Source organism: Lissotriton vulgaris, chromosome 3_2 (genome assembly GCF_964263255.1).
Source record: "Lissotriton vulgaris chromosome 3_2, aLisVul1.2, whole genome shotgun sequence".
In the NCBI taxonomy this organism is placed as follows: domain Eukaryota; kingdom Metazoa; phylum Chordata; class Amphibia; order Caudata; family Salamandridae; genus Lissotriton; species Lissotriton vulgaris.
Genome location: NC_141690.1, coordinates 244,216,449 through 244,243,512, shown reverse-complemented (window position 1 = coordinate 244,243,512; position 27,064 = coordinate 244,216,449). Strand labels below are relative to the sequence as shown.

Here is a 27,064-nt window from a genome sequence, read left to right as displayed (position 1 = left end):
TTGCATGTTGACGATTTTCTCGATTTCCTTTGCCGGGAACGGGAGCAGGGAGATGGGCGTGAAGTTCTTGAGGTCCTTGGGGTCCGCTTTGGGCTTCTTGAGGATGGAGCTGATTTCGGCAGGCTTCCAGTTTTTCCGGGAATGTCGCTGTTTCGAAAGATATGCTGATGACCTTCCGTAGTTGGGGTGCGACGGCTGCGTCTGATTTGTTGAATACGTGGTGTGGGCACGGGTCAGACAGAGATCCTGATTAAATTGAGTTTATGACCTTGCGTGTCTCGTTGACATTGGACCAGGAGGTCGGGTGGTTGGCGCTGGTGGTGTTCACAGGGGAGGTGGAGTCTGGCGTAGTCGGGGCGGTCGTGGTGTTGAAGCAGTCGTGGATGTCATAGATCTTGCGGTGGAAGAAGATGGCTAGTGAGGTGCACAGTTCTTGTGAGGGCGGGATGTCGTTGGCGCTGGGGTTGGAGAGTTTCTTTACGATGCTGAAGAGCTCTTTGCTGTTGTGTGCGTTGTTATCCAAGCGATCTTTGAAGGAGGATATCTTGGCTAATCTGATGAGGTGGTGGTGTCTGCGGGTGGCGTTCTTTTGGACTGCGTGGTTGTCCAGTGTGCGTTCATGGAGCCATGTCTTCTCCGGTTTCCGGTATGCCCGTTTAGAGGTCTGGAGCTAGTCGGTGAACCAGGTGTCTCTCTTGTTGGCGTGGCTGTTGGAGGGTTTCTTGAGCGGGGCGAGGGTGTTAGCGCAATTGTTGATTCACTGTCTGAGGTTTCGGGCTGCGGCGTCTGGGTTGGTGGGGACGGTGGGTGGGTTCTTGGCGAGGGAGGTGATCAGCTGGTCTTCGGTGACTTTGCTGCAGCAGCGGCTGGGTGCAGTGGTGCGTGGTTGGTTTCTTGAAGGTGAAATGGATGCAGCGGTGGTCGGTCCAGTGGAGTTCGGTGGTGTGGTCGAAGGCGACGTGGGAGCATGTGGAGAAGACTGGATCCAGCACGTGGCTGGCAGCGTGGGTGGGTGCGGAGACGAGTTGTCTGAGTCCCAGTTTGGCGAGGTTGTCGATCAGTGTGGCGGAGTTGGCGTTGTTGTTGTTCTTGAGGTGGAAGTTCAGGTCCCTGAGGAGGATGTAGTCCGTGGAGGCGAGTGCATGGGTGCTGGCGAAGTCGGCGATGGAGTCGCTGAACTGAGCCTGGGGTCCGGGGGGTCTGTAGGAGTGTTCCTCTGAGGGTGGTGTTGGGGTCGGTGTGGATCCGGAAGTGCAGGTTTTCGGCGATGTTGAGACTGTCGTCTGCATGGGTGGCGACATTGAGGGTGGACTTGTGGACGATGGCTATTCCTCCTCCGATTCCGTTGGCGCGATCCCTGCGGGTGATCTTGTAGCCGTCCGGGATAGCTATGGCGATGTTGGGCGCCTAGGAGTCGTTCCACCAGGTCTCAGTCAGGAAGGCCACGTCTGGGGCGGAGGTGTCGAGCAGATCCCAGAGCGCGCAGAGCAGGTGTTGAGTATGCAGCGGAGGTGGTTGAGTCCAGTCCTTGGAGGTTTGGTGGTTCTGTCGCAGGTGAAGCTGCAGGTGTGGCAGGAGAAGGATCAGTTTCGTGGCGGCCTTGAAGCAGGTGTGGTTTTGGCCGGCGTTGAGTGCATGGAGGGTGCTGGCGTCTTAGTGGATTCTGGTGTTGTGGCGTTCGCGGGGTCTAGGGGTTCTGGGTTTGGTCCAGGCGCAGATGGTCGCAGCGCGCGTCTGCTGCATGGCTGCTTCTTGGCCTGCATGAGGTGGCTTGGGAGGGGGAAGCAGCTGGGAGGCGGGAGCGGGGAGACGAATGGGTGTGCAGGGGGGCGGGGCCGCAGGGAAAGGGTCGGATCGGGAGCGGCGGGGGCGGGGGGGAACTGGTGCGCAGGGCAGAGGGGAGGGAAAAACCCAGCAAACAAGGAGGCAGGAACCAGGCAGTTAGGTGCGTGGGGGCGACCTGCCTGCAAGCAGGGTCAAAGGTCACAAAAAAGCGCAGAACGTCACAAAAAACGGGGGGAAGCGAGTGGCACAGAGGCACAAAGTTCACAAGAAAGGGCAGAAAAGGTCACAAAAAATGGGGGAAACGACTAGCACAGAGGCCGAAAGGTCACAAGAAGGGCAGAAAGGTCGCACAAAAACGGGGGGAAACGAGTGGCACAGAGGCAGAAAGGTCACAAGAAAGGTCACAGAAAACGGGGGGAAATGAGTGCCACGGAGGCAGAAAGGTCACAAGAAAGGGCAGAAAGGTCTCAAGAAAGGGCAGAAAGGTCACAAAAAACGGGGGGGAGACGAGTGGCAGAGGGGCACAAAGGGGAGTAGAGGCAAGAAAAACGAGTACAATCGGGGGAGCAGAACACAAGAAAAACGAGTGCAATCAGGGGGGCAGAAGGCACGAAAAACGGGTACAATCAGGGGAGCAGAAGGCACGAAAAACTGGTACAATCAGGGGAGCAGAAGGCAAGAAAAACGAGTGCAATCAGGGGAGCAGAAGGCAAGAAAACGAGCACAATCAGGGGAGCAGAAGGCAAGAAAACGGGCAGAGATAAGAATGCAGGCACAGGGGGTAGACAGGCAACAGCTGTCACAGACACCAGAAGACCATATGGGCAGTACAGGGAACGACAGACAGCGACAATGATACAAACCTAAGGCCTACCAATGGCCACCAGGGATGAGGCGCAGGTGGTAGCCTGTGGCTGGAGGAGGGCCTAAACTTCTACAGCAGCGGCAGCTGGGGCAGGATCAGGACACACAGGCGGAGCTGTGTGGTGGGGGAGCGACCTACCAGCAAGGTCAAGGGTGGCTCCCTTGTAATGACAGAGGGAAAAAGATTGACAGGAGTTCTCTACAGAGTAAGTACTGGTGGTTCGAATAATATAGGCCATTCCTAGCTTCTCAATGATCCACCCTTCTCCCAACACAGCTCTATAATGCTCGGTGAACTATTTTTCAGTTAAATAATCTGTAATATCAAATGCTGTTAAAGAAAAAAACCTTACCTATAATGTAACCTGTTCTTCAGGACATAGTCATTAACCAGTTTGCATCCCATTAACCACAATTCTTTTTCAGAAGTTTGCTAAAAATCAGTCATACTTCAAAATGAACTGGGTCCTTTGTATAGAGTGATTAGAGCTTAAAAATTGAAAGGCTTTCTGCAGGTTTGTGTTGCGGTCTCATTTGTAATAGCAAATGTTTAAAAAATTAAATCCATATTTATTTTGCTAAAGAATTTTGAGATTTCCTTTATCTTAGGGACAGTTTAGAAATGTTTGTAATAATGAGTGTTACTGATTAATGATAATGCTTGATATTCCTATGGTACATCCAGTCCTTTAATTTTTGAAAGTGCACTGTAAACCTCTCAGTAATGATATGTTCAATTTGAGAAATCTACACTAGACAAATACATTCTTACCCCGGAAGAACAGTTCAAGGAAGGGTATGATTTAAAAATGACACATTGTCAACTTTAAAGACCTCAGTTTTCCTCTCTAAATATGTTCTGGAAAATGTAACCATCCTGTCCTAGAAGTACGTGCCTATCCACACACTATAGCTTTAGGGAGCTCTACAGTAAGGTTTGTCTGAAATTCTAAACCAGCTCACTGTTGTGCTATTTTTCCTTGTTATGTTCCTAAGTTGTTTCTGTTTTCTTTGTTTAGTTTTTAAAAAATACTACTATGTCTACCCCAACACATACGATGAGAAGGAGCATGGAGACACTTTTCTGAGCCTCGTCAACTCAAGTGCACTCAACTCCAGTTTTCTTAATTCTTCGTTGGTCAGTTCCATGATACCATTTAATGAGACTGGTGGGCATGAAATTGCACAACCTGGACGGGAAAAGGCTGTCCTAAGCCTCATGTTGATGCTTGGTACTCTGTGGCTGGGCCATACACTCTATCAATTTAAAAAAAGGTAAGCTTTTTGCAATGCATACTTTACATTAATTGGGAGTTATTTTAGGTTAAGTTAATGATTGTTGGTTGTTCGGAGTATCTTAATTTTTTATATAATAAGTGGACTAGTGTTCCTCGCCTGATATCAAACACAATATTCTTCGGCCAGTATTAAACAACTACATTGGCTAACAGTGAGACGACGGGTGGAATTCGAAGCCCTATGCCTAGTGCACAAAGCACTCATTGGAGGCGGGCCGGAAGACGCACAACGACTATTCCCCCGTTACATTCCTTCACGTTGCTTAACGTCCTTGGACAGTGGGTTCTTTCTTCCTCACAGGATGCAAAGGGTCAGGTGGGGAGGTAGGAGGGGGAAACACTTTTCATTCCTGGCAGCCAAACTATGGAATTCTCTCCCCGTGCCTCTCCGATTACAGTTTTCTCTCTCCATCTTCAGGAAAGCCATCAAAGCCAGGTTTTTTACACAATGCTAAACTGACGTTCTCAGATCACCCTATCCAGCGCCAAGACGCCTCGGCATAAGTGCGCTTCACAAGTACCCTTAATCAGTCAATCAGTCAGTTTTATATATCCTTTATACATTCAACTGCTTCTCCACCTTTGTTGACATGCTTAGAGTTATTCCCCATTAGTGAGCTGGGAGTTTGAACTGTGTCCCAGCTCGACTGTGGAGATGATTCGAAGTGAATCAGTGAAACCGCTTGAATTGTAGATACAGTTAAAGAACTGTTTTGTTCTCCAGAATTGAATCTTTCATAGATCCACATGCTAAAATTATCCCTATCGTCAAGGTGTGAGCTGCATGAGTGGTACGCTCAGTTCAGTCATAGGGAATGATTCAAGCATGTGAGTTAATGTCTGGAAGCTGCCAAGACTGGAGAACTTAAGCTACAGGTAAGTAACATTTCTCATAATGTTACTTGTTGACAGTTGCCTGTGGTATTACTTTTGTCCAGTCCAGAGATGCTTTGGAACATTTTTCACAGTAGGCCAAGGAGTCTAGAGCCTAGAGTTCAACAGCTGGTTGAACTGATGAGGAAGAACTTGGGCAGAGTTTATATTGAATATCTTGATTCATCTTATATTTGAAAGAAAACTGCACATGCCAGGGCGAAAGGTGGTACTTGACTTCAGTAACCTAATGAATGTCTGCAGCCTGGGAAATTAGGAACGGCTTCAGGTTTTGAGGCTTCTAGATGCAGATGTGCCAGATGTTTAGTATGCATGTGGAATCTGAAAGAGACTATTAGTTATGGATTCCTCTCCTTGGAAGTACCCCCAGGTGTCAGACTGGATCCGAAGAATTTTTCTTCAGCAGTACCCATGCATGTTGGTAGTTGACGTTGATCAGGAGAGAGTGACACCACTAGTCTTTTTTGCGACTTTTGTCAAGGTCTTTTTCGAGTTGTTCGACTCCTGGTGCACAGGGATATCATCTCGGCGGACTGACTTCAAGCCTTGTGGCTCCTGCCACAAGCTGATGTCGGTGACGGACCCATATCTAGTGTGCCTCTTGTGTCTGGAGCGCGACCATGACCCAAAGTTGTGCTCCGACTGTCGGGCCATGGCCCGAAGTCTTTGCGGGAGCTGTCCCGAAAGCTTCTGGAGGCCTAGCAGTTGGCTCAATTCCGCTCGTGTTCCCGGCCGAGAGCTATCACCACCACTCCTCGTCGAAGTCTTTGTCTTTTGGTAAGTCAAAGCACAAAAAGAAGGCGAAGAAGCACTGTCGCTCGTCGCATTCTCCCCCTAGGTCGGCCGACGCGGGAGACAGAAGGTAGTCATCTGAATCCGCCTGCGGAGCCTGTAGGGTCGGCTCCGAGCCTCCCTCCCTTCCCGGGAGTCGGAGTGAACCCTGCCTAACTTTTACGAAGCCCTCACTCCATCTTTGGGCAGCCCAACTCTGCCTGTGCGCCTTTGGGCCCCGTGGACTCATGTGGGGGTTCTAGGCCTTCACTGCTGGTGGCTTCGGCACCTCTGGTCCCCCAGGGATCCAGGCCTGGATCCAGATCAGCACCGGTCGACCTTACGACCCCTCCTCGGTTGTCGATTCCATTGACGATACCTCTGCCCCTTCCGACGCCGGTTGTGCCCACAACCGGCTTCGACTCCGGCCTCCCCCTCGCCGGTACCAGCGTCACCCTTAGTGGAAACCAGAGGAGGTTGAGAAGGACTAGGAAGGTTTAGAGGCTTTTGCAGAGGGGGCACTGCAACAGCCTTTAAATCTTCCTAGTCTGACCCTCCAGATCCACCAGTTGCCAGTGAGCATCAGGATTCGCCTTCACCTCCCCCACTGGCAGAACATCACATCGGACAGGTGGGTTTTGCAGATAGTCGAAGGGGCTACTCCCTCACCTTCGATACTACCCCTCCATCCATGCCACCTACATTCCATCGCATGTCGGAGGATCACTTGGCCCATCTCCTCTAGGAAGTTACGGCTCTCTTGGCGAAGGGAGCCATTGAGCACGTTCCTGTGCCAGAAGTAGGTTGTGGCTGCTACTCCCACTACTTCCTAGGATCCAAGAAGGACAAAGGCCTGCGTCCTATCTTAGTTCTCAGGGACATCAACCTCTTTCTCTGGAAAGAGAAGTTCAAGATGTTGCCATTGGCTCAGGTTCGGTCTGCTCTAGAGCCTGGAGACTGAATGGTAGCGTTGGACTTGCAGGACGCCAATTTCCACACTCCCGTCCTGCTGGCCCACAGGCGTTACTGTCAGTTCACGGTAAGCCACGAGCATTTTCAGTTTACGGTGCTCCCTTTTGGCCTTACTGTGAGAAGTTGGCCTGATATATGATGCTCACTAATTCTAGTGATCACCTTGTATCAGTCCAAACAACCCTTATGGTGATTGGTTGTAAGTCAACCTTATAGACCAGCTATCCTAATGGTAGCATGGACAAAGCAGTCTTAGGCTAAACTCTTTCGGCATGTGAAGCCAGCTGTTTTACCATATATAACCCCTTGAATACCAAATAAAAGGGCACCACAAAGGTTGTTATGAAAATAAACAAGATATGTGTTACTAACAAACACCTCTGAACTCTTTATGAGATCAGAGGGCTAAGCACATGACAAGACTCTTGAGAAAAATATGTTAAGTTGCACAAATTACAATGGTGCCCTAGGGGCATGACAAACCATATACTAAGTAAATGGTATAAGGAAATCGATGGAGGAAATGAAGATGTCCAGAGGCTGTAGGATCGCTGGGACTACACTACCCTAACCTTAGGTAAGGAGCAGGAGGCCCACGGGATGCGTGTGCAGAGTGTGAAGTCACACGCGAGATGCAGGACAAAGTCAATGGACACTACAAGTTACGAAAAGGTAAGTAAAAGACAGGTCCGACTGGTTAAGACTAAAACGACAGGATATCCGGACACTAGGAGATTCAATCTACCCTTGAGCACTGAAATGCTCTCGTTACCTCAACCACGGGCTGCAGGTGCATATGTGTGAAAGTGTCGGGTTTCCGCGTCGAAGTCTATGGAGCCTTGAAGAAAGATGCTGCAGGTGACCAGGAGGAAGATGTCCGGAGCGATCCAAGGGTGGATCGAGGAAGATGGAGACCTGAAAGCAGAGGGGACAATGTTCACAGTCACTAGCCAGTGACCGGAGTGGAACCAGGAAAGAACCAGGTGCTGTTGTTGCGATCAGGTGAAGAGTGGACGCTTGACTCTGCAGCCACGTGGACCAGGAGATGTCTTCGACGACCAGGATGGAGGCACGAGCTGTCCCACGCAGGCTCTCGCTGTCGGTGGTGTCGGATCCGGATTCAGAGTCAACAGGCCTTGGCAAAGGCAACCCACGCGGTGAGTGGAAATGGCATCTGGTGCGGACCAAGAGGGTCCGGGGTGCTTCTCCTTTGTAGGGAAGCAAGGGCCAGTCTGGAGCAACCAGACCAGCGATGTAGATTTCGTGGATCGTCGTCTAAGAGGTCACTAGCCAGCCGGCAAGTGACCGGACAACGCGCCGAGCAGCAATCAAGCAAAAGGGCCCCACGCAGATCTCGTGGATGCTAGAGGGCTGATCTTCTGTGCAGGAGCTGCTCGAGGCTGGGGCTGGGGCTTCTCAATCCCCAAAGCACTTTCTCGAGGATGCCTCTCGTCGTGCTGGAAGGGAAGTGCAGTTTCTTCAAGATGGCCGGTCCCACGTGTCTCGTCGCACCCACGGATCTCAGCTGTGCTGCAGATGTAGGTAGAGGTCGGAGAGGTCTGGAAGTCCGGGTCTCGTCGGGCTCTGAAGTCTGGTTCCACCGGGAAGGACGACAAAGTGAACAGCTAGGACGCTTGATGGTGCCTGCTTGTGCAGGGTGGGCACTCCTTGGCCACAAGGGAGATTTCTTCAGTCTTCTGTGGAGCAGAACGTCGAAGTCCAGAGTTTCTTCTTTGTAGTTTCAAATCCGGATTAATCTAATTTGGAATGGGACCAGCTCCTACCTTTATTCTCCTAAAGGGGGCTGTACTGCGACTAGGTCCCTCCTATGGGTAGGACCAGGAAGGGGGTGGTTACACCCCTTATCTTTTGTCCGGTTTCGCGCCAGAGCTGTGGCTGGAGTGCCCCAGCAACTGGTTTGAACCGGGATGTGCACAGGGACACCTTGTGTGCCCCAGGCATGTCTCATTCCTTTCAGACTGTCCTACCTCATTACACAAAATCCTGTCTGGGGTGGTGCTAGCACCTCCCAAGGCAGGAAACCCTTTGTCCAGGCCTCCCTCGCTGGAAGGACTCCCAGCAGAAGGAGGTCAGACTCGTGTCTGTGGTGGCAGCATCCATTTTGTGATGCTGAGGCTCGAGTTAACTTTAACCGGGGTTCTCAGTTACATACATCAGTTACATACATGTCGTGTCCCTCTAAAAGGGTGGAATGCTACCCCCGTCATCAGAACTGGCGAGGGGGTAGTATTCCAATTCGTATGACACCTTACTTGACATGTTTTGATAATGCTATGCCGAAGTTAGCAATAACTGTTGCCCAGCGTGTGCATTATAAAGCACTTACTATGACTCACAAGGCACTTACCGGTCAGGGCCCTGCCTATATCAGTTCCAGGCTCTCCCTCTACACTCCCAACCGTCCTTTGCGTTCTGCTATGCAAAGACGGCTGGTGATCCCTAGGTTTCGGAGAGCTCGCCTGGGGGGGATGTCCTTTACAGTCAAAGCCTCCACGCTCTGGAATGCGCTCCCTGAGGATCTCCGGCATATCAAGGAACTGTCTACATTTAAAAAAAGGCTAAAAACTCATCTGTTTAAACAGTCCATTTAGTCCCTCCTGCCTCTTTTGTTTACTGTTTCCCCTACGCGCCAGGACACTCTCGAGTAGCAGTGCGCGATATATAAATAACTTTATAACATAACATAACCTATAATGCAGTTAAGAGTATATGGTATAGCATTATCATGGAAACAACTAAAGTACTTAGTTCCGAAAGCTGCAGACAGGCTCAGCTCATGCTAGAGCACCATCTCACATAATTCCAAGCACTCTGCCTCCAAGATTGTTAAGGCCTGCCATAGGAGTGACTTATAGGAGTATATGTGTCCATTTTAGGGTTAGATGTAGGCATACTATATCTAAAGCAAAGGGTGATTACACCACCTTGCCCCAGCTGTGTTACCAGCCAGTTGTCAGTTTTGGATGGCCAGCTAGGGGTGGCATAATACATGCTGCAGCCCCTGGTAGGCCTTGGGTACACTTATGCCCTGGGTACCTATGGTATACTGTACAAGGACTGACAAGAGTGACCCAATACCAATTAGATATGTACCAAAGGTATATGGAGTCCATTTTAACAGAGAGCAGGAAGCCTGGGGTCCTGAATAGCAGGATCCCAGGCCAACTATGTCGAAAACCAGCAAAACACTAGGCAAAAAGTTGGGTGCAACCATAGTCAGATATCCACCTTCCTACACTTACCAGCGCCCTTCAGGTGTTCACGAAAGTGAGGGCGGTCGTTGCAGCTCACCTGCGCAGAATCAGCAACTCCAGTCTTTCCCTATCTCGACAACTGGCTGTTGAAGGTGGGCTTGCCCTAGGCTGTCGTCTCCCACCTCTAGACTACGACGGACCTCCCGCATTTGGTGGGGTTCACCATCAACATGCCAAAGTCACACCTGATTCCCTCTCAGACTCTCCTTTTCATCGTAGGGGTTCTGCATACAACGCAGTTTCTGGCTTATCCTCCTGAACAGCGAGTCCGAGATATTCGGGCTATGATTCAAATCATTCAGCCTCTCTCCCGGGTTTCGGTCAGAATGACCCTGAGGCTACTGGGCCTCATGGCCTCCTGCATCCTGCTGATGGATTGTGCCAGGTGGCATATGCGGGCTCTGCAATGTGAACTGAAGTTCCATTCATAAAATATATTCGACAATTAAGTCATAAAAGCAGTACATAAAATACACATTTTGCAAATAAAATTACATAAAAATAGATATATACTTTTTTTACAAGAAATATGTAAAAAGAGATTAAACTTCAAGAGACTATTGTTGAATGTCTTATATCCTTAAAACTCATCAATATTAATAGACCAGGGTGATATTACTCAAAGCTCGATTAAAAGAGTACATCTCCTCATTTTCACAACTAATTTGAGTAGATGAATATAAAATCCTCTATTTACTGCCGTAACTGTTTTATCCGAATTATCCAAGCCCATTTTAGGAACTTAGCCACAGCTATAGCAATTGGGAGACTGGGGTCAGTACATAGGATTCTTAATGCTTCTTCATGTCTGCGGGTGCCAATTAAATTACAAATAGGTTTCACCCACATTGATATAGGAGCAACATATAAGGGACAGAAAAACAAAAGATGACTTATAGATTCTTGTTCGTCCCTGCACCTAGGGCATTTATCATTGTTGTTTTTTCCTGCCCATTTCGCTGTAAAAGACCTTATTTAAAGGGTGCCTGCTCTAAGTTGGAAATAGAGTTTACGGTCATGCTGCTTCTCTACGGCATCCCATTATAATTCCAGCTTAGGTTATGCCTTAAATTCCAGAAAACGACCTGTTAGATGAGAAGAAGAACCCTTTGTACATGCTTTTAAATTAACCATCTCCCAATACTTGGCCTTCAACATTTTTTTAGAAGGAAATATCGCATTTGCGGGATCATCCCACAGTTCTCCCATTCCCAGGCTGACTAACAAGGACCTAATGGCCTTCAGCCAGTGTATTTTATGGAAGGAATCTTTAGCAAATATTTCCTTTAGGACCCATGCGTAATGCTGTAGTTCCTCTGTGGTCCATATCGTACGCCAATACAATAACGGTCGTAGAGAAGCAAGGTCTTGAACAGCTTTTTTTCCCAGGTCCCAAATTAATGGCGTCAAGGGGGTACTTTGCGGCATGCTAGTTACTTTTCTCAAAAACTCATTTTCCGCTAGTGTCAAATTTCTTAGATTTTCAAACCCCCAAAGTTCAGCCCCGTAAAGGGCCGAACTTAACACCTTCATCCCTTATATCTCTAATAATGGGCTAATAGGTTTCGATACTGAAGCGTTAAACCTTCTTAGAAGAAGACCCGCCTGCTGGTGATGTTTTAATACTGTAAGATCTAATTGGCTAGTCCATCCCATGTCTCTCTGGAGGGTAACCCCTAGATATGTGAAGGCGTCAACCCGCTCTAGTGGGGATTTATTCATGTATATGCTCCCTCTAAAAGGTTTAACAAGCCTAGTCTGTTTATGTTCAGTAAGGACCATAAGCTTTGTTTTCGCTGTGTTTATTTCTAGGCCCCGGTCCAAGCAAAATTCTTCAAAGCGCCGCAGTGCACATTGGAGCCCACTTGGCGTTTTTGAGATTATCAAGGTGTCGTCCGCGAACATGAGGATCGGAACTCGCTTACCGTTTATCACAGGGGCATCGGTCGGGACAAGGGAGAGGAAATCAGCCACCCCATTCACGAAGAGCGAGAATAAGGTAGGCGCCATGACGCAACCTTGCCGCACTCCCCGCTCAACAGGGAAGGATTTTGTGACCTCGCCCTGTCGTCCCCACCGAACCCGAGCAAACGCATCCTCATGTAAGTGAACGATCAAGCCTAATAACTCAGGGGCCATCCCTAGCTCATCCAGGACTCGTCACAATTTATTACGTTGGACCAGGTCAAAGGCCGCCCTTGGATCAACAAATACGGCATATAAAGTGCCTTTCTCCAATACCACTGAACGCCAATAAAAAATAATGAACCAAAATACCTGATCTATCGTACTGGTCCTGGGACGAGCCAGCCTGGAGGTAACTCAGGATGTTTTCTTCTTCCATCCAGGTTTGGATTTTTCCCAATACCAGAAGGCCCGTAATTTTTTGGATGGAGTCAATCAAGCTAATAGGCTTATAATTTCCTGCTGACGACTTGTCAGCACCTTTCCAAGAATGGGGGACTTCCATCCCTTGAGCTATGGCATTTGCAAGATACACAATGTACAACCGCCATCTATTTTTGTCATTTAGAAATAGATCAGCAGGGACACAATCCATACCTGGGGCGCGTCCCTCAGTTACTAAGTCTAACGCCCTATCTGCTTCACTTACAGTGAAGACGGCCTCCTTATAAAAAGTATGGACATAAATCCCCACACTGTCGGTGACTTCACTTTTGGCGTATTGTGGCTTAAAATAATCAATCCACGAGCTTTGAGCGACATTATTCTGTGGGCTCTCGTGATGCCCACCCCTGTCCTATTTAAAAATATTCCAGAAAGCTTTTGCGTTTTTAGACTGACATGCCACCTACTCTCTTCCCGTGCTTTTTTAGCAATACACTGTTTATGCTTATAATTAATACCGGCCACCTTTACTTTAGTAAGATCTTTAGTTTTTAATGCTTGGCCCAGCTCCCCCATAGCTTGTCTACAGGTGCCATTATACCAACTCTCAGGTTTTCGAGTTTGAACTCTTTTGCCTAAGATGGGTTTACAAAAGTGTGTTTTAAGTTTTATAAAACAATTATCTTGGGCTTCCATAAAAGGTTTATATGATGACCCTTGCGTTATATCTGCCTCCCTAGTAGCCAGCACACCATCCAAATCTATCTCGATATCAGACGTAGTATTTGGATGTCCTGCAACTTGACACCAATTAAGATGGCGCTCATCATTTGTTATAGCTAATTCAGGGGGTATAAAACCCCGGGTCACTTTGTCCTCTTTATCTAGGCCCAGTCTGAACAGCGCATTCAGGGGGTTGTGGTCACTCTCGATGCGCGATATTACCTCCATATCAACAGGGGTGTACCACAGCTTAAGGGGAACAAGTAGATAATCTATATTACTTGCCCTAACCCCATTATCATAAGTTTTCTTACCCATCCTGTTCGACAATGTTCGGCCATTAGCAGCTCTCAACTGATTCCCCATACAGATACCCTTCAGCTGTATCGCGGCCTCTGTCCATTTATTTATAGGTTTAATATCCAGTTGGAAGACTCCCCACCTACAATCCTCATCCTCTGTTAGATTCAGATCATCGAGTCCAATCGGTTCAAAAGTGGTATTAGAATCTCCTGCAATTAATGGCAGTACATTAGCTGGGGTATTCTCAATCAACACTGCCAAGGTGGTTACAACATCAGATTTCCTACCACCTGGTAAGCCCCTGGCATAAACATTAAAAATATCAATATTTAAATTGGCCGGAAAGCTAAGTCTCACGGCTAAAATGCCACAATTTGTCACCGGGAGGAGTTGGTTATTACACTTAAGGCTCTGCCTGACCCAAATCACTAATCCGCCCATAGGGCCACCCATTTGCCTTTTAACTGCAGGGACATAAAAATTCAAATAGCCCTCTTTAAACACCGGATCAACCGCCCAAGTCTCCTGAAAAAGGCAAATGTCAAATTTATCAATAAATTCCATCCTATGTGGTGAATCAAGTTTGGGACCCATACCCGCCACGTTCCAAGAAATGAAGGATGTCTGACAAACTGGCCCCTCAAGTCTGACATCAAGATCACCCATCACAGGAGAAAAAAGGGGGGCTTGATTTGTAAGATTCTGCTCACCCAACAACAGCTCTGTTCTAGCCACCTCTCCAGTGTCCGCACTTAATATATTTTGCCTATGACCAGCGTTCCCTTCTTGCCTGCTTCCCTGGCCAATTGCTTACCCTACCCTCCTTTCTACACCTACCCCGTTTCTTGAGTCTACACTATTTTGGATAGAACTTTGGGACACAAACAGTCAGTCACATTCCCCCAACCCCGACAAGGCATCGAATCTAATAAACAACCTTATATTCCCCAAGGGACATGAATTCAACGCATCTCTCAGTGGAAAAATATCCCTCTGTATGGGTTGCAGGGATCCATAAAAATGAGACCTGGGCAATGTTTGTATCCCGGGGGACAGGTCAATTTGAGGCCAACTACAGATGTGTTTAACACACCTCCAGTCTCTAAAATTAATAATTACACAGTCCCCCACCATAGACTTACGGCTCCTACCTATCCAATTCACTCTCCTGGCAAACAACATTTTTGCACGTATAATAATTGGCAGTGGTCGATACTCATTAAGCCAGAAGGTGCACTTATTTTTGAGGTCTATATATGACTCCCGCTTCCCCTCAGCCAATAAGGAAACCCCCACCAAGACTACCACATAGGGGGCTGATTCAGGAGGGCGATCAATTTTGGGTAGGGTAGCTACACTATGAGCTAGGGACGTGAAGGGCGATTTTTGGTGTATAGCTACAGGTCTACTAACATCTGCCTGATGCGTCCCATCCCTTGAAGCTAAGTTCCCAGCCCCTATCAAAGTAGGAGGCGGAGGTGCGTCAATGGACACCGTGGGGGCTTTTTGAATAGAGACAATATCCCTATTTACCCCTCCAACAATATTAGAATCAGCAGTACTTTGAACTGTAGTTGATTTCTGCTTGCAGATTGGGGCACTGTTCCGAATTCCCACCTGCTTCTGGACTGATGCAAGTGAAAGTTCAAGGCACACCAGTCTATTCTCAATAGAGTCCAACCGATCGTATATTGGGTGACATATCTTCTTAAAAGTGCCTTCCAGTCTTTTCCAGAACAATGAACCCAAATCAAATTGTGCATCAACCCCCACAGTTACTTGGTGACTACTATGCCCCTCTTTAGCAGGTAATACAGGCTGAATAGGGCTAGGGCATGACCCAACAACAGGATCCTCAAGAAACACATCCTTTTTGCCAATTTTAGCTTTCCTCCCCCCTGCTTGCATTTGTACCCCGGGACGTTTTCTTTTTGCTGTTACACCCGCCTCCTGGTGAACAAATCCTGATTTTGCTTGGCAGGCTGAGCGGGTTTTAATATTAGGGTAAGGGACGCGCCTTACAGCATTGTGTGTACCCATGCCCTTAGGGGAGTTCATACTTGTTTCAAGGAGGACCACTGGCTGTGAGAAAAGGCTTCTTTCCTCCACCCCCGAGGGAGGCAACGTATTCTGGGAGTCAGCCAGCTGGTGAACTGGTGATCTAGCCCTCGCCAGGTTTCCCAGTGAAGATCTCTTGTCAAAGGGAGGGTCCAGGGATAGTCTCTGTTCTGGGAGTTCAATATCCTTGGCCAGAGCCGATGATACCCTGATGAGGAAGTTATCCAGGGTACCAAATAGTGATCCTCCAGTTGGCTTCCTACCATTCACTCCTGCATTTGGTGAAGTAGCCATACTTGCAAAAATGGAACTGCTACTTAACACTCCTCAATTGCAGTTTGTAGCACACCAAGCTATACTGAAATTCATTGACCCTTAGTGGCTGAGGCTTATGTTAGGGGGGTGGCCCGTCCCTTCCTTAAACGGGCCCGCCCTTGGCCCGGGCTGCGCCCGGCTCGTCAAGCGACGCAGGGGGCTAGTCTGTTTAAATGCGCTGATGGCGCGGTATTGAGGCGTCAGTTACGCCGCGCCGCTGGGGCTGCTGGGTATTGTAGTCCCAGCACGGCTGCGGCGGCGTCTGTGGCGCTGTGGGCGGCAATGGCGTCAAAGTGAGTCCCTGCTCCTTCCTTGCTGCCGGTATTGACTCTTGGCGGTGGCGGCAATGTCAGCAAACTACCCTGCACTGCCAACAACCTGCCAGGCCAGTGCCCAACACTTGCATCACCCTCTCTGCCTGCCATTATGCTCCATGCTTAATGAGGGAAGGGAGTCACCGGGCCTGGCGGAAGTCTGCTTCTCCGCTGCCTGAAAAGAGAGCATGAAGCCTCGGGCACTCGCCGCTCATACTGAAGTTCCAGTGGGTGCAGCATCAGGGAAATCTTTCTGATTGCATCCAGATCTCGAAGGGCACTGCACGCCAATTGCAATGGTGGCTAACAAACCAGGATCGGGTCGACTGCAGATCCCTCTTTCTTCCCCAAATGGATGCATCACTTCTGGGGTGGTGCGGCCACATGGGAGAGGCGGAGATCAGAGTACTGCAACATACAGTCTGGGTGGGATCGTGGACTCTATGTCAAGAAGCTCTCCGCCTTTGGACATTGCTGGAACTTCAGGTCACATCCCAGGTGGGTCAACACCTGGCAGGTTCACTTAACGCCAGGGAGGACGTACTCAGCTGCAGGTGCATGATGGATCACAAATGACGTCTACACCCGGAGATGGTGCACGGTCTCTTTCAGCAGTGGAGAGCGCCCTGGTTAGATCTATTTGCCACTGAAGAGAACGCGCAGCCGTTCTGCGCGTTGGAATTTCCAAGGCAGCACTCGCTAGTCGATGCTTTTCGTCACAAGTGGAGTTGCGCTCTTCTGTAAGCCTATTCCACTTCTGGCCAGAGTGCTGAAGAAGATCCCAAGGGCCCAAGTCATTCTTGTGGCTCAGGACTGGGCATGAAGTGTCTGGCATCCCGAGCTCTTGAACATGGCCATCGATCCTCCGATCAGACTGCCTCTTCAGGAGGATCTTCTGTCGCAGCAGCAGGGAATGGTCCTCCATCGAACCTGTCCTTACGTGAAGATTGAGCAGAGGCATTTAACAGCTTTCGACCTTCCTTCTGAAGTCTGTAACGTTCTCTTGGCAGCCAGGCGTCCCTCCACCAAAATGGTATATGCCTGTAGATGGAAAAAATCTGTGGCATGGTGCACAGCAAAGGCTGTGGATCCCCTTTCTGCCCCTCTTTCAGAGGTTCTGCTCTACATTCTTCCTTTGGCCAACAGGGCTCTGCTCTGGGCACTGTTAAAGGCCATCTTTGGGCCATTTTGGCCTTTCTTCGCCTTCTTGATCAGCCTTCTGTTTTCAAGTCCCCTATTGTAAACCGCTTTCTTAATGGCTTTACTCACCTGTTTCCTCCTGTTCCTTTCGTAATGCCCCAGTGGAACTTGAACCTTGTTCTGACTTGCCTTATGTGCGCTCTTTTCGAGCCGCTACATGATTGTCCTCTCTGACTTTTGACCCTCAAAACTGCCTTTCTGGTTGCCATCACCTCTGCTCGCATGGTGAGTGAGCTTCAGGCTCTTTCTTCTAAACCTCCTTTCATGGCAGTTCATCCGGACATGGTTGTCCTTCGCACTAGGTCTTCCTGTCTTCCCAAAGTGGTTACCTCCTTCCACATAGCACAGACCATCACTTCGCCCACCGTTTTCCCTCCCCCGCGGCTTCTTCGACGGCGGCGGCATTGATATCTTCGGCGACGTTTAAGGTACTGGTTTCCTGCTCGTCGACGATGGTGTTTACATCTTTGACGTCAACGATATTGACGGCGAAGATAGTGTCGACGACGAGGACCACGTCGACGACGGCAGCCATGATTATTCTGACGACGAGCTCGTCGAGGACACCGTCGACGATCGATCGTCCGTCGACGAGATCCATCTCTCCGTCGACGGTTCCATTGACTGCGATTTCGCCGACGTTTCTGTCGACGAGTCCGTCGACGATTCAAAGGGTACGCATATCTATAAAAAGACAGCAAATTACCCCAGAGATGACATCTCCTTGGCGTGTAACACCTTTCCCTCCCACTTTGCTTTTTGATGAGGAGTCTGATAACGATGAGGATGGTCCTTATGGAGATAATTATAGCCCATCCGAACTACAAGTAAAATATCAAGATTCGGATTCTGATGAGTGCTATACTGAAGAGCGCCAGTTTGTTCAGCAAGAAAGGCCTCCACAAAAATCACGTCAGGATATGGTGGCAATGCCGTCCTCTTATAACGGACTTACGATTGATGTTACAAGACTACAAAAAGAGGTTTCCGTCGCAAACTGCGGAACAGCAAGAGCGTCCTCCTTCTCCATCCATTCCTACTACTCCTGCAGTTGCAGTGACACCTCTGGTTTCTCGAGTTTCGGAACCAGAACCCAGAGAGAGCAATCAGGAGGTTGTGACTGTTCAGGATGATGATGTCTCATCTGACGGAGATCTTCAGGTTGATCCTTCTCATGACCAGAATAAAGGTTGGGACGATGATGTCATTCAGGGCCCAGATTCACCCGTGCCGGATATTGCTACCTCCCCTCCAGCTGACATTAGAGGTTTCCATAATCCTATGGAGAGGGCGTCCAAGAGATTTGGCCTTCCTAATATGACAGTGCAGTCAGACTGTTTCCTTTACGACTTCAAGGAACCTTACAGAAAGTCCATTTGTTCAATACCAATAATTGAACATGTATGGTCGGAAGGTACTAAAGTGATGCAGAATCCTGCAACAGTCATCCCTGTTCTTCCCCGGCTGGAGAAGGAATATAAAGCTCCAGAAGTCAGTCCCGCTTGCCTGACTGGTCAGCCGAAGCCGGACTCAGTTATTTCCCAGGCAGCGCAGAGCAAGTCCAAGAATCCTTCGACACCACTTACAACACCGCCAGACAAGGAAGGGAGACGTCTGGACAATGTGGGAAAAAGGTTTTCTACTATGGCCAGCCTCCTGATTTATCCCCGTTTGTGGACCAACTTCCGGATGGAGAGAAGGTTGAAGCCAGGAAGATACTGGTGGATGGTGAGCGTTCCTCTTCAGAGGTGATAGATTGTGCTATCGACATAGCAACTACACCTTTCCGTGCACTGGCGGGTTCAGAAGTTTTTAGGCATCAGGGCTGGCTACGGGCAACCTGGTTTCACCAGGAAGTTCAAAATAAGATCTTAGACTTACCTTACGACGGAGAGATGCTTTTTGGAATGCATGTAGATGATGCTCTTCAAGGCATCAAGAAGGACACAGACACGGCAAGGTCCTTGGGGACATTGCATTACTGCAAAGTTCCTTTCAGAGCTGTGAGAGGGAGAGGTTTTTCCTCGTACAGAGGTGGCAATCAACAGCGCTACTCTTCTTACTCAGTCCTCTCAATCTTACAAGCCACAATACTCACAGCGCCAAGGTCAGTCGGCGTCTTTCTCTCGTCAGCCATCAAGAGGGTGTCAAGGGCGTCAAGGGAGAGATAATTCTAAGTGACAATAGGGGCTTCTTGGCTCTTTCTACTGTTCCTACGCCCCGATAACATCAGTGGGGGGCAGGATTTCTCATTGTCTACACAGCTGGAAGGTTAATACATCAGACCAGTGGGTTCTGAATATCATCCAGGGTGGCCACACTTTGGAGTTTCAACAGCTTCCTCCTACCAGAGCTCCAGGCGCCAACGAGTCGAAACATCTAGGACTTCTACGTCTCGAAGGGGGGCAAAAGAACCTGTACCTCACTCCCAGAGGGGGAAAGGTTTTTATTCCAGGTTCTTCCTGGTTCGCAAGATAAAGGAAAAGTGGCGTCCAATATTAGATCTAAGGGAGCTCAACACCTATCTCATAAAGCTATCTTTCAGGATGGTCACCCTTCAGGATATTCTACATCTACTGAATCCAGGTGACTACACGGCAACACTGGATTTAGAGGATGCATACTTTCATGTGCCGATCCACCCAGCTCACAGGCAATACCTATGCTTCACAGTAGGCAAGAGCCACTTTCAGTTCAAAGTGCTTCCTTTTGGTCTCCGGTCCGCACCAAGGATATTTACAAAAGTACTGGCTCCGGTGGCGACGTTTCTTAGAAAACAATCTCTAGAGGTCTTTCCCTAACTAGACGAATGGCTGATAAAAGCTCCATCTTTCCAGGCCGCTTCCAGGGCGGTCACAAGTTGCATTCAACTTTTCAACAAACTGGGCCTTCAACTCAGCAAGGAGAAATCGATCCTTCTTCCATCCAGGTCAGCAAAGTTTCTAGGCTCTATTCTGGACACAAATCGCTGCAAGGCCTTTCCATCGGAGGAACGTCAGAACAAACTTATTCTGTCAGCTCGTCTCTTGCAAAAGAGGAAATCGCTGTCGGTCCATCTCTACAAGTCCCTGCTTGGATCGATATCATCCTGCATACCATTGATTCCGCACTGCAGGCTTCGAATGCTTCCGCTACAAGAGCAACTGGACAGGCGGAAGGCTCGTTCGACGACAGGATCACAGTGACATCAGCAATGAAAAAAGCAAGCAGCTGGTGGTTGGTAAAAGGCAACATCTCAAAAGGGTTAACCTTCACGCTTCCTCCATCCCCCATGGTTCTAACTACGGACGCCTCACTAGAACGCTGGGGAGCGGTACTACAAGAGTTGAAGGCGAGCAGTCATTGGGATCCAGATCAATGCAAGTTCCACATCAATCTATTGGAACTCAGAGCTATTCGCTTGGCCCTACAGGCCTTTCTTCCGAGGATGCAGAATCGCACAGTGCTGGTTCGCACGGACAACACAACGGCCATGCACTATATAAACAAACAGGGCGGGACAAGATCCTGGCCTCTTTCAAAAGAAGCTCAGGAAATGTGGAACTGGGCGATTCTCCACAACATTGCTTTTACGGCAGAGCACCTCGCAGGCTCGCTCAATTAAACAGCGGATGCGTTGAGTCGCCAAAGATCGATCAGTCACGAGTGGGAATTAGACCAGACCATTCTCGAGGAGGTCTTTTCAGTGTGGGGAACCCCGACCATAGACCTGTTTGCAACCCCAGAAAACACCAAATGCCAGTTCTACGCAAGCGGGGATCACCAACGGGGGTCCTTGGGGAATCCGCTTTTGATAGCTTGGTACGGGGCATTTGTCTACGTCTTTCATCCAATTCCATTAATCCCGAGGCTGATCAGGAAACTCAAAGCGGAACCTTGCAAAATGATTTTAATTGCACCAGCGTGGCCCCGACAATTCTGGTACATGGAACTCCTCCTGTTTTCTCAAGACGAACCGATTCACCTGCAGCCTATTCCATCTCTGTTGACAATGTCTCAGGGTCAAGTGCTCCTTCCAGATCTGAGCTCACTACAATTGACAGCGTGGCTCCTGAGTACAGAGAATTCCAGGATTTGAACCTCACAGAAGAGTGTTGTGATATTCTGTCTCAGGCCCGAGCTCCGATTACAAATAAGACTTATCGGGCGAAATGGAAGTCTCTGGTGTCAGAGGCAGAGTATTCATCCATACACTTCAGCTCCGCATCAGCTTTTGCCATATATTCTTTCTCTGGCTAAGTCAGGTTTGTCTCATTCTTCTGTCAAGGTACATCTAGCAGCCATCTCTAGATTCAGGCGGACGTCTTCAGGTCCTTCACTTTGGTCCGCTAGGATTATTAAGCAATTCCTGAAGGGCCTGTTCAGAGTTTTTCTTCCAGTCCGGCCTCCACCACCAGTCTGGCAGCTTAATTTGGTTTTGGCTCATCTGATGAGAGCTCAGTGTGAGCCCATTCACAGAGCAGATCTAAAATGTGTATCATGGAAACTGGCTCATCTATTAGCCTTAACATCGGCCAGGAGGATTAGTGAGCTCCAAGCACTCACGATTGTGGAACCCTTTCTTCAGTTCAAAAAGGATTTTCTGATTCTAAGGACAAATCCAAAATTCATCCCGAAGGTCCCATCCAAATTCCATCTGAATGAGCCTGTGATTTTGAAATCTTTTTCCCACGACCTACTACACCAGCGGAGAGGTCTTTGCATTCTTTAGATGTTCAGAGGTGTCTGAAATGTTATCTGGAACGAACAAAACCATTCAGGAAGTCTTCTCACCTTTTTGTCTCTTATAGTGCCCCGCGGAAGGGATTTCCGCTTTCAAAGCACAGTATTTCACGTTGGATCTCTAATACAATTCAGTTTTGTTTTCAAGAACCGGGCAAACCGCTTGAAAGACGAGTTTGTGCTCATTCAACGAGATCTGTTGCTTCATCTGTGGCTCTATTCACAGGAGTCCCTATCAAGGACATCTGTAGAGCAGCTATGTGGAGCAGTACCCACACCTTCACAAAGCACTACTGCTTGGATTCTTCCATGAAGGACGATGCAGCGGTGGGTCAAGCAGTCTTGAGAAATCTTTTTCAATGAGAGGTGAGCTTTCCCTGCAATCCATCCTTCCTGTATTGCACATTTTGTATTGATTATTGTATTCTTCTCTGTGGTAACATTTTCATGATTTGTTTCCTATGAGAATAACTATGTTGACATGGAAGGATATTCATGTGACAAAATGTGCTTTTATGACTTACTGCTAGCTACTCTGATACAAAGCATGGGAATCTATGAAAGTTCTAATACTGGGGCAAGAAAACAAGTTACTTACCTGTAACTTTGGTTCCCCAGTATTGGTAACTTTCATAGATTCCCGTGCGCCCACCCTCCTCCCCTGGGAAAGCTCGGCCTTTTTTTTTACTGAGATAGTTGCTGTTACACAACGGCTACAAAAATCTGCGGCTCTGAGGCTCTCTCAGGAGGGTTCTATAGGGTGAGGCTATTCTGATTGGTTGTTGCAGAATTGTTGGTCTCTTTTACAAAAAGAGGTAGATAAGCTACAAAATGAGATGAGGTCTAAGCCTTGTTTTCTCTTTTCTACTTACTGCTATGGTATTTATTTTTTATTTACCGAGGCTCCCATTCCGACGACGGGGGAATGATACAAAGCATGGGAATCTATGGAAGTTACCAATACTGGGGAACCAAAGTTACAGGTAAGTAACGTGTTTTCTTACTAACTTGGACCATGCAGTTTGCATGCACCGCATAGCTCACTATGCTAGATTATGATTGGAACTTGTGAACTGCACAATAACAAAATAATCTTTGTGGCAAAAGCAGGAACCCACTGAGCTATGCACAAAACAAAATATTGTTTTTTTAAATAATTGCATGGTAGAAATGATTTACAGCAGGCCTATACACCATCTGTACTTCCTTAGATGAGTCAAAGCTGCCACTGGACAAAACCCCTATCTCTCTCCAGCAGGTACATAAATCACCAAAGTTACCGTAACACTTTTATTGCTGCCCAAAAACTGCTGATTATACAAGGAACTTTGCAGTGCTTTTAGAACTGCTGCTTGCGGACCCCCTGGGAATGTGTCACGGACCCCTGGGGGTCCGCGGACCCCAGTTTGGGAACCACTGATCTATCTGTAAGAGACATATATTAGTTATGGATTCCTCACCCCCCCACCCATCCTCCCCCGTCTGCGAACTGACTTCTAGGGTAAGGGACTCCTTTTCAGGGCCCTAGTTTTGTGCACCAGTGGTCAGTGTCTTGCATGGCTCTGGACTTCTGGCATGGAATGTCATGTAAAGAACTGACGGCAGTGCGCAGGGGCAGTGTCTAAGTAGATATTGCAACTTCATTCCGGCGATCACTGCGCCAACGTTGAACGTGGAGTTGTCCGACGCCACCTACTGACGTTCAGGAGTACTGCTGAAGAAAAATTCCCCGGATCCAGACCGACGCCTGGGGGTAATTCTAAGGTGAGGAATCCATAACTAATTTGTCTCTTACAGATATATAGTTACCGAAGGTAAGTAAGTTGTTCTTTTTGGCTTGTTATCCGCATGCTTCATCCTCTAAAAAATCAGAGGGAGATTTAAAAACTGATCCTATCCCAGATAGGACAGGGGCCACCATAAATGTTGATCCAGAGCCGAAGCTTAAAGGATTTCTTATCAACGCCAGATCGTTGGTAAAACGTAAGCTGAAATTTGCCGACTTTCTTGCATCCTCTAACCCAGATTGGTTTTTTTTGACTGAGTCATGGGCCAAAGAAGCTTCTGGCCCAGATCTAGTTGACACAATTCCTCCAAGCTATGCTATTTCAAGACTGGACAGAACAGGCAGGCGGGGGTAGGCATTGGTGTTTAAGGCCCACTATCAGTGTCTTTTGGAAGCTGAATTAGGTTGGAGGACCCGTGAAGCGCTGCATTTCAAGCTTAAAATATCAGCCACTAGCTCATTTGCTGGTTTATTGGTCCTTAGACCCCCTGGGCCATGATCTTCCTTTCCAACTGAGATAATCAATCTTATTGAAACATTTATTTCGAAAAATGGTTTGACCATTTTGGGTGATTTTACCTTTCATCTTGAAGAGAATACAAAGATTCTATAGCGCTCTCTGAGACACTGTCGGGCATGGGACTATCCCAACTGGTCTCTGCTCCCACACTCGCTGCAGGTCACACCCTGGATGGCATCTATACTAACGTCCCATGTATCTTAACAGGATGTTCTTCCTCTCATCTGGTCAGACCATGGTCCAGTTGTGTTTTAATTTGTCTTTCCCATTGGACAGAAGTCATCAAACTAGTAATAACGTGTGCATGAGAAATTGGCAGGGGGTATCTTTTTGCATCCTGGTTGTAAATGGCCGCTAAAGGGGTGCCCCCTTTTCAGGAAGTTAAGCAGAAAATGCTTTTCCCATCAGCCCCTTGGTTCAACGAAATGTTGAGAACTCAAAGGCAGGCTTGCTGCCATCAAGAGCAAATCTGGATAAGAAACTTTGAGGAGCAAGAAAAATCTATTTATAGGAGCAGAATAAGGGAATATAAACCAGCCCTTAATGAGGCGAAGACCTGACTGTAGCTATAAAATTGAATCTGCCACATCGTTCAAAGAACTTTTTAAGGTGGTGCAACAGCTCTTGACCCCTCCATCAGCTGGACAATCAGACGGCCCATACGTTTTTTGTGACCAGCTAGCTGATTTATTCCAATGTAAAATCATTGATATTTATGACTGACTTCAAGTATCAAAACTCAGGAAAAATTATATGTCTGAAAGAGACACGTTAGTGATAGATTCCTTACCTTAGAATATCCCCAGGCGTCAGACTGGATGCGCGTCAGTAGGTGGAGTTGTGCAGCTCAACTGGCATTGTAAGCGCCGAGATGACGTCACGGAGACAACTTAGGCGCGTACCCATGCGCGTTGACGCTAGTTCTTTTTCCGCTCCAGTATGTGCAGATCCGCTTAGAGCACGTACCTTAGTCTTTTTGTTTTTACTACCTTTTTGGGTGACTTTTGTCTCTTGTGGTTTTTTCTCTGGTGCCTGGCTTTAAGTCCTGTAGGTCCTGCCGTCGCAATATGTCGGTGGCGGACCCCCACAACGTCTGTCTCTACTGCCTGGAGCGCGACCACGACTCCCGGTCCTGTTTGGACTGTTGGGCCATGGCCCTGAAGGCCTTGAGGGATGGCGCCGGAAGTTGTTTGAGGTTCGGCATTCGTCCCAGCGCCGCTCTCGGTCCAGGGGCCGTTCTACGCAACGCTCGCGGGCCTCCATCATCGCTTCTCGGGCTTCAAGTCTTCATCCTCGGATTCGGGTAAGAGACGACACAAAAAGAAGTCGAAGAAGATCTCTGACTTCCCCCTGTTGGTCCCCGGCTCCAACGCCACACTGCCAGTTCCGGCCGCAGCGCCATCTTCGGCTCCACCTGCGGCGCAGCAGTGGATGCCGTTGGATCTGCCCCGATTCCCGGACAGTATTGTCCCCACCTGGAATCCGAATCGGGACACATCGCCGGTTCGCCCAACCGGCTCCTTTCCCAATGCCGTTTGTTCCTTCTCTGGTCCCTGCCCCCCCCGGCGCAGTCTGCGCCACATACGGCGGAGGTAGAGGACTGGTCTGAGGACCCTCTTGCTAGTCAGTGTGACTGAGCAGGTTTGGGCAGGCGACGGCCTTGACGTCGCCTCTGACCCGGAGTTTGCCTCTTCCCAGCCCACTAAGGAGGAATTTGCCTCGTACACAGTGCTGCTCCGTCGGGCAGCTGAGGTCCTTAACCTTGATCTCCCTACGATGGCCTTAAAGACTAATCTCCTCACTGAGGTGCTCCAGTCGGCGTCCACTTTAACGGAGCCACTGCTGCCATTTAATGATGCCCTCACTGACGTCTTGCTGGGCACTTGGTCAGGGCCACAGGGGCCCCTGTGGTAAGAATGACGCAAAGCGTCATCGCCCGGCGCCGGGTGACCCTGCCTTTTTGACCACTGATCCTACGCCTAAGAGTCTGGTCATTCAGGCTTCGACGTCCCAGAGTGCCTTTTCCTCGGCTATGCCGGGTAAGAATTCTAAGAGGCTGTAGCAGTTCAGCAAGCGGTTGTTCTCCTTGGTCAGCTCGGGGCTGCGGTCGGTGAACACCCCATGTCTACTGTGTCGCTATTCCCAAGCGGTGTGGGATACCGTTGTTCAGGTGTTACCTAAATGCCCTGAAGAGGTCCAGGCTGTGCCGTCCCAGGCTGTGGCAGAGGGTAAGGACGCGGCTAAATTCACCATTCGTTGTGGCTTAGACACAGCGGACTCCCTCGGTGGGGGAATTTCCACGACTATGGTGCTTCGTTGCCACGCCTGGTTGAGGTTTACAGGGTTCTCCCCGGATGTCCAGAGCCCGCTCATGGACATGCCCTTTGATGGCACTCGCCTGTTTGGTGATAAGGCTGACAGTGCGCTGGCGCGTTTGAAGGACTCTCGAGTTACGGCCAAGTCCTTGGGCCTTTCTGCCACGCACACGGCCATATCTACTTTTCATTCCTTTCGTGGCCATGGAAGGGGTGCCGCTCCCCGCTCGTTCAGTCACAAGCCTGCGCAGAACCAAACTCAGCGCGGCCGTGGGCATGGAGGCCGCTGTGGCAGCTCTGGGGGCTGGCGTGAGGGTCAGTCCGCCTCCGCGACATCCGCCTCAAAGCCTTCCTAGTCTGAGCTTCGGGACGCACCCCACACCAGTGGGCGGCAGGATTCAACATCCCCTTCCTCATTCGCATTCTATCACTTCTGACAAATGGGTGCTGCAGCCCGTCCGGAGGGGTTACTCCCTCCCCTTCGAGTCTACTCCCCCGGCTATACCACCTCAGTTACATCGCATGTCGGTGGATCAATTTGCGCTTCTCCAGCAGGAAATGATGGCCCTCTTGGCCAAGGGGGCCATTGATCGTGTTCCG

General features: G+C 48.9%; 1 protein-coding gene across 3 annotated transcripts in view; it reads left to right on the top strand.

The window, feature by feature from the left end:
* The window catches only part of SLC4A11 (solute carrier family 4 member 11), a 1,871,484-nt gene that overhangs the window by 1,525,420 nt on the left and 319,000 nt on the right, over positions 1-27,064 (top strand). For all 3 annotated transcript variants that reach the window (XM_086964299.1, XM_086964301.1, XM_086964302.1), the window contains exon 14: positions 3,669-3,924. In XM_086964299.1, coding sequence (XP_086820425.1) covers positions 3,669-3,924 — 256 coding nt within the window. The remainder of the gene's footprint in view (positions 1-3,668; positions 3,925-27,064) is intronic.